At 43.0% G+C, this 7007-nt stretch overlaps 1 protein-coding gene across 8 annotated transcripts in view; it reads left to right on the forward strand.

The window, feature by feature from the left end:
• Nucleotides 1-7007, forward strand: part of CAMSAP3 (calmodulin regulated spectrin associated protein family member 3) — a 48048-nt gene that overhangs the window by 30455 nt on the left and 10586 nt on the right. For 5 of the 8 annotated variants that reach the window (XM_085046122.1, XM_085046125.1, XM_085046124.1 and 2 more), the window contains 4 exons: nt 841-1127; nt 2207-2288; nt 3751-3851; nt 5544-5758. In XM_085046122.1, the coding sequence (XP_084902248.1) occupies nt 841-1127; nt 2207-2288; nt 3751-3851; nt 5544-5743 (670 nt within the window). In that variant the 3' untranslated portion in view covers nt 5744-5758. Of the gene's footprint in view, nt 1-840; nt 1128-2206; nt 2289-3750; nt 3852-4825; nt 4920-5543; nt 5759-7007 lie in introns of those variants that run through there. The other 3 variants (XM_085046129.1, XM_085046121.1, XM_085046127.1) reach the window with 3 other exon arrangements.

Genomic DNA, 7007 nt, shown 5'->3' on the forward strand with positions numbered 1-7007 from the left:
GGGATTTTGGAGTGGTTTTTTAGGGATTATTTGAGGGAATTTGGGGTATTTTGGGGTTCTCTGGAAAGGGTTTTGGGGGTTTTTTGGGGGATTTTTGGGACAACCTTTCGGGGGGATTTTGGAGGTTTTTGGGGTTTGTTTTTTGGGAGATTTTTCTGGGATTTTTGGGGCTCTCTGGGCTATTTTTTGGGATTCTCTCATGGATTTTTGGTGGGATTTTTAGGCTATTTTTGGAGCATCTCCAGGGTGCTTTTCACGGGTTTTTGGGGTGGTTTTTGGGGAATTTGTTGGGAATTTCTCAATTATTTTTGGTGGGTATTTTGTGCTATTTTTTGAGCATTTATGGAGTAGTTTTTTTGGGATTTTAGGGTATTTTTTCCGGGTTTTTTTGCGCATTTTGGGCTGATTTTGGGGTATTTTTGTGGGGTTTTTTTTGGGATTTTTAATTTTTTTTTCTCTTTTCCCCCCCAGACTTGTCTCAGACCCCCAACCCCTCCCCCCCCAGCCTTCCCCTCCCCATTTCCCCCAATTTTGGGAAGGGTCTCACCGGGGGGATTTCACCCACCTGCAGTCTGAGTTCTCGAGGTCTCTGGGGGGATTTTGGGCGATTTTTGGGATTTTCTAGAGTGGTTTTTGGTGTTTCTTTGGGGTGGCTTTGGGGGATTTTGGGGGGATTTTTTGGGAATTTTTGGGTGGATTTTGGGGTGTTTTTTGTGGGATTTTTTGGCTATTTTTTGAGCATTTCTGGGGCAGTTTTTTTCAAACTTTGAGCTGGTTTTGGGCTATTTTTGGGGGGTTTTTTTGGGTTTTTTAAAAAATTTTCTGTTCTCTTCCCCCCAGACCCGTGTCGGACCCGCAGCCCCTCCCCCCCCAGCCCCCTCCCCCGTGTCCCCAATTCGGGGAAGGGTCCCGCCGGGGGGATTTCACCCGCCTGGAGTACGAGCGCCGGCAGCAGCTGAAGCTGATGGAGGAACTCGAGAAGGTTCTGCGCCCCTCCCCCCCCCGCGGCACCCCAAAACCCTCCCGAGGACCCCAAAATCGGGCAGGGGGAGGGGCTTCGGCCAGGCCACGCCCACGGTGCTGCGATGACTCCGCCCTGGGCAGGAGCCCGCCGAAAGGGCTGCTGGGTAAGCGAGTTTTGGGGGAAATTTGGGATTTTTTTTTTGGTTTTGGGGGAATTTTTGGGGGTTTTGAGATTTTTGGGGGATTTTGGGTTATTTTGGGAAATTTTGGGGCTTTTGGGGGAAATTTTGGGTTTTTTGGGGAAATTTGTGGGTTTTGGGGGGGATTTTGGGGTTTTTGGGGGAATTTGGGGTATTTGGGGGATTTTTGGGGTTTTTTGGGGGATTTTGGGGTTTTTTGGGGATTTTGAGGTTTTGGGGAATTTGGGGGATTTTGGGGGTTTTTGGGGGAAATTTTGTGGATTTGGGGATTTTGGGGGATTTTTTGGGGATTGGTTATTTGGGGGAAATTTTGGGGTTTTTGGGGTGATTTTGGGTTATATTTGGGGGATTTGAGTTTTTTGGGGGAATTTGGGTTATTTTGGGGGAATTTTGGGTGGTTTTGAGGTTTTTGGGGGGATTTGGGTTATTTGGGGATTTGGTTATTTTGGGGGCTTTGGGATGTTTTGGGGGATTTTGGGGGATTTTGGGGGAAAATTTTGGGGAATTTGGGTTATTCTTGGGGGCAAATTTTGGAGTTTTTGGGGTTTTTGGGGGGATTTTGGGTTTTTTGAGGGAATTTTAGAGGTTTTTGTGGGAGTTTTTTTAATTTTTGGGGTTTCTTGGGGGAATTTTTCAGAATTTTTGGGGAGTTTTATATTTTGGGTTATTTTAATCTCATTTTTTCCCCCTCAGGCTCTCGGCTCTCCAAGGTTTATTCCCAAAGCACTTTGTCTCTGTTTTGGGATTTATTTGGGGGTTTTAGGTCTTTTTGGGTTTTTTTTTCTTTAATTTATTTTAAATTTTTTGGGAAATTTCTGAACCTTTTTGTAGTTTTTTTTTGGTTTTTGGGTTTTTTGGGAGTTTTTTTGAGGAAATTTCGAGTTTTTTGAGGGAATTTTGGAGTTTTTTGCGGAATTTCTTTTGGTTTTTTGGGGTTTCTTTGGGGGATTTTTTTCAGAAATTTTTCAGAACTTTTTCCAAATTTTTTGGGGATTATTTTAGGATTAAAATACACTAAAAATCTCATTTTTTTTCCCTCTCAGGCTCTCGGCTCTCCAAGGTTTATTCCCAAAGCACTTTGTCTTTGTCCAGCGTGGCTGAACCTGGGGGAGGCAGAGCAGCCAGGTGAGACTGGGGGAAATTGGGGGGAAATTTGGGATTTTGGGATTTTGTGGCAGAAATTTGGGATATTTGGGGGAATTTTGGGATTTTTGGGGGAAATTCTGGGATTTTGTGTCAGAAATTTTGGGATTTTGGGGAAATTTGGGGATTTTTGGGGGGAAATTTTGGGGGGAATTCAGATTTGGAGGAAATTTTGGGATTTTGGGGAAATTTGGGGATTTTTGGGGGAAATTCTGGGATTTTGGGGGAAATTTTGGGGGGAAATTCAGGATTTGGGGGAAATTTGGGATTTTGGGGAAATTGAGATTTTGGGGGAAAAATTTGGGATTTTGGATGGAAAATTTGGGATTTTGGGGAAAATTTGGGGATTTTGGGGGAAATTTGGGATTTTGGGGGGAAATTCTGGGATTTTGGGGGAAATTCTGGGATTTTGGGGATTTTGTGGCAGAAATTTGGGGGAATTTTGGGGGAATTTTGACTTTTTGGGGGACTTTGGGAAGAAATTTTGGGTATTTTGGGGAAATTTGGGGAATTTTGGGAATTTTTGTGGGGAATTATGAGTTTTTGGGGGAAGCTGGGAGGAAATTTTGGTATTTTAGGGGATTTTGGTTGGAAATTTTGTGATTTTGGGGGAATTTGGGAAGAAATTTTGGTATTTTAAGGGAACTTTGTGTGGAATTTTGGGGAAATTTTGAGTTTTTGGGGGAATTTGGGAAGAAATTTTGGTATTTTAGGGGAATTTTGGGGAAATTTTGGGGGAATTTGAAGGATTTTGGGTGGAATTTTGGGGATTTTGGGGGAATTTTGGAGGAATTTTGACTTTTTGGGGGAATCTGGGAAGAAATTTTGTGTATTTTGGGGATTTTGTGGCAAAAATTTGGGGGAATTTTGGGGATTTTTGGGGGGAATTTGAGAAGATTTGAGGAGAAATTTGGGGATTTTGGGTGGAATTTTGTGGCAGAAATTTGGGGATTTTTGGGGGAAATTTTGACTTTTTGGGGGAATCTGGGAGGAAATTTTGGTATTTTAGGGAGATTTTGGTTGGAATTTTGGGGGAATTTGGGGATTTGGGGGAAAATTTTGGGATTTTGGGTGAACTTGGAGGAATTTTGGGGAGATTTGGGGCGAATTTGGGGATTTTGTGGTAGAATTTGGGGTTGAATTTTGGGATTTTCAGGGAAAATTTGGGGAGACTTTTCGGGTGGAATTTGGGGGAAATTTTAGGAGAAATTTGGGGATTTTGGGGTTGAATTTTTTGAAGGGATTTTGGGAGAATTTGGGGGAATTTCGGGAGATTTTAGCTCAATTTTCAGCGGAATTTCAGTGATTTGGAGCAGAATTGAGTGAAAATTTCAGGATTTTTGGTACAAATTTCGCCAGAATTTCGGGATTTCGGGTTGGGATTTTTCTCAGGGTGTAAATTTCGGTTTTTTTCAGCCCAAATTTCTCATTTTTCACCCCAAAGCAGAGCTGAGTCTCCCTCAGGGTTGGGATCTCCCAGCAGAGCTGCTGGCAGGGAATGGGAAAATGAGTCCAATGCTTCTTCTCCTGGCCCTGAGTACACTGGTGAGACCCAAAAAATGTCCCAAAATAGCCCAAAAATAGCCCAAAAATAGCCCAAAAAATCTCTGAACTTCTCCCAAAAAATCGCGAAAAAATCGCAAAAAAATCGCAAAAAATTGCAAAAAAATCGCAAAAAAGCAAAAAAAATCACCCTAAAATCCCCCAAAAAATTAACCTAAAATCCCCCCAAAAAATGCCCCAAAAATCACCCCAAAAATGAAAACTATCACCCCAAAAACCCCCCAAATCACCCCAAATATCCCAATGCTTCTCCTGGCCCTGAGTACACTGGGGAGACCCAAAAAATGTCCCAAAAATAGCCCAAAAAACATCCCCAAATCACCCCAAAAATATCTCAAAAATATCTGAAAAATATCCCAAAATCAGCCCAAAAATATCCCAAAAATTCACCCCAAAATATCCCAAAATCACCCCAAATATACCCCAAAAATATCCTAAAAATCATTCCAAAAAGTCCCAAAAATATCCCAAAAATCACCCCAAAAAAATCTCTGAAACCTCCCAAAATTCCAAAAAAATTCCTAAATTTTCCCAAATTTCCTCCTTCGGCTCCAGGCTGTACAAAGAACTCACAGCCAGCTCCAAATCACCTCCAAAATCCCCCAAAAATCCCAAAATTCCCAAATTTTCCCCAAATTGAGTCCCCAGGCTGTACAAGGAGCCCACAGCCAGCTCCAACTGACCCAAAAATCCCCCAAAATTCCCCCCAAATCCACTCCAAATCACCCCAAATCAACCCTAACATTCCCAAAATTCCCAAAAATTCCTAAATTTTCCCCAAATTCAGGCCCCAGGCTGTACAAGGAGCCCACAGCCAGGTCCATCCAACCCCAAAATTCACCCCAAAAATCCCAAAATTCCCCCTGAAATCCCAAAATTTCCCCCTAAAACCCCCCCAAATTGCATCCCAAACTTCCCAAAAGTCTCAAATTTTCCCAAATTTTCCCCAAATCCAGGCCCCAGGCTGTACAAGGAGCCCACAGCCAGGTCCAACTGATCCCAAAATCCCCAAAATTCACCTTAAAATTCCCCAAATTCCCCCAAATCCACTCAAAATCACCCCAAATCAACCCTAACATTCCCAAAATTCCCAAAAATTCCCAAATTTTCCCCAATTCAGGCCCCAGGCTGTACAAAGAACCCACAGCCAGGTCCATCCAACCCCAAAATTCACCCCAAAAATCCCAAAATTCCCCCTGAAATCCCAAAATTTCCCCCCCCAAACCCCCCAAAATCTACCCCAAATCACCCCAAATTCTCTCCAAACTTCCCAAAATTCAAAAAAAATCCCAAAATCTCCCAAATTTTTCCCAAATTTAGGTCCCAGGCTGTACAAGGAGCCCACAGCCAGGTCCAAACCCTTCCCAAAATCCCCCAAAATTCACCTTAAAACCCCCCAAAATCCCCTCAAACCTTCCCCAAATCACCCCAAATTCTCTCCAAACTTCCCAAAAATCCCAAATTTTCCCAAATTTCCCCAAATTTAGGTCCCAGGCTGTACAAGGAGCCCACAGCCAGCTCCAACCGACCCCAAAATCCCCTGAAATTCCCCCTGAAATCCCAAAATTTCCCCCCAAAACCCCTCAAGATCTACCCCAAATCACCCCAAATCCTCTCCAAACTTCCCAAAATTCCCAAATTTTCCCAAAATCTCCTGAATTTTCCCAAATCCAGGTCCCAGGCTGTACAAGGAGCCCACAGCCAGGTCCAACCGGCCGCTGATCCAGAACGCTTTGGCTCACTGTGTTCTGGCAGGAACCCCAAATGCTCCTCTGAGGAACAAAGTGCTGCAGGTGAGACCCCAAAAAACCCCCAAAAAATCCCAAAAAAATTCCCAAAAAATCCACAAAAAATTTCCCAAAAAAATCCCCTAAAAAACCCCAAAAAAATCCCCCAAAAAATCCCACAAAAAATCCCCCAAAAAAATCCCAAAAAAAAATCCCAAAAATCAACCCCCAAAATCCCCAAATCCCATAGAAATCCCAAAATCCTATAGAGATCCCAAACCCCATAGAAATCCCATAGGGAACCCAAAATCCTATAGAAAATCCCATAGAAAATCCCAAAATCCCATAGAGATCCCAAACCCCAAATGCTCCTCTGAGGAACAAAGTGCTGCAGGTGAGACCCCAAAAAACCCCAAAAATCCCAAAAAAAACCCCAAAAAATCCCCCAAAAAATCCCAAAAAAACCCCAAAAATCAACTCCCAAAACCCCAAAATCCCATAGAAATCCCATAGGGAACCCAAAATCCTATAGAAATCCCAAATCCCATAGAAATCCCAAAATCCTATAGAAAATCCCAAAATCCCATAGAGATCCCAAACCCCAAATGCTCCTCTGAGGAACAAAGTGCTGCAGGTGAGACCCCAAAAAAACCCCAAAAATCCCAAAAAAATCCCCAAAAAATCCCAAAAAATCCCCCCAAAAAATCCCAAAAATCAACCCCCAAAACCCCCAAATCCCATAGAAATCCCAAAATCCTATAGAAAATCCCCAAATCCTATGGAAACCCCAAAGTCCCATAGAGATCCCAAACCTGAAATGCTCCTCTGAGGAACAAAGTGCTGCAGGTGAGACCTGAAACCCCAAAAAAACCCAAAAATCCACCATTTTCCCCCCAAATCCCTTATTTTTCCCATTTTTCCCTGAAAAATCTCCCATTTCTCCCCCAAAATCCCCATTTTCTGCCATTTTCCCCCCAAAATCCCCCATTTTCCCCCCAAATTTTCCCCTAAAATCCCCTGTTTTCCCCATTCTTCCCTATTTATCCTCCAAAATCCCCAATTTTCCCCCAATTTCCCCAAACCCCCCATTTTCCCCCATTTTTCCCCTATTTTTTCCCAAATCCCCCACATTTCCAAAATCCCCTCATTTTCCAAATTGCCCCCAAAATCCCATTTTCTTCTCGAAAACTCCATTTTCCTTCAAAATGCCAAATTTCCAAAATCCCCAAACCCCAAAAATCATCCCAAAATCACCCTAAATCACCCCAAAATCCCACAAACTTCACCCAAAATCCCCCTCAAAATCAGCCAAATGCCCCCCAAAATCTCCCCAAATCACCCCAAATCTGCCCGAAATCACACCAAAACCTCCCAAAATCACTGAAAATCATCCCAAATCTCCCCAAAATCC

The sequence above is a fragment of the Lichenostomus cassidix genome, unplaced genomic scaffold (genome assembly GCF_008360975.1).
Source record: "Lichenostomus cassidix isolate B80296 unplaced genomic scaffold, HeHo_3.0 HiC_scaffold_39, whole genome shotgun sequence".
Taxonomy (NCBI): Eukaryota; Metazoa; Chordata; class Aves; order Passeriformes; family Meliphagidae; genus Lichenostomus; species Lichenostomus cassidix.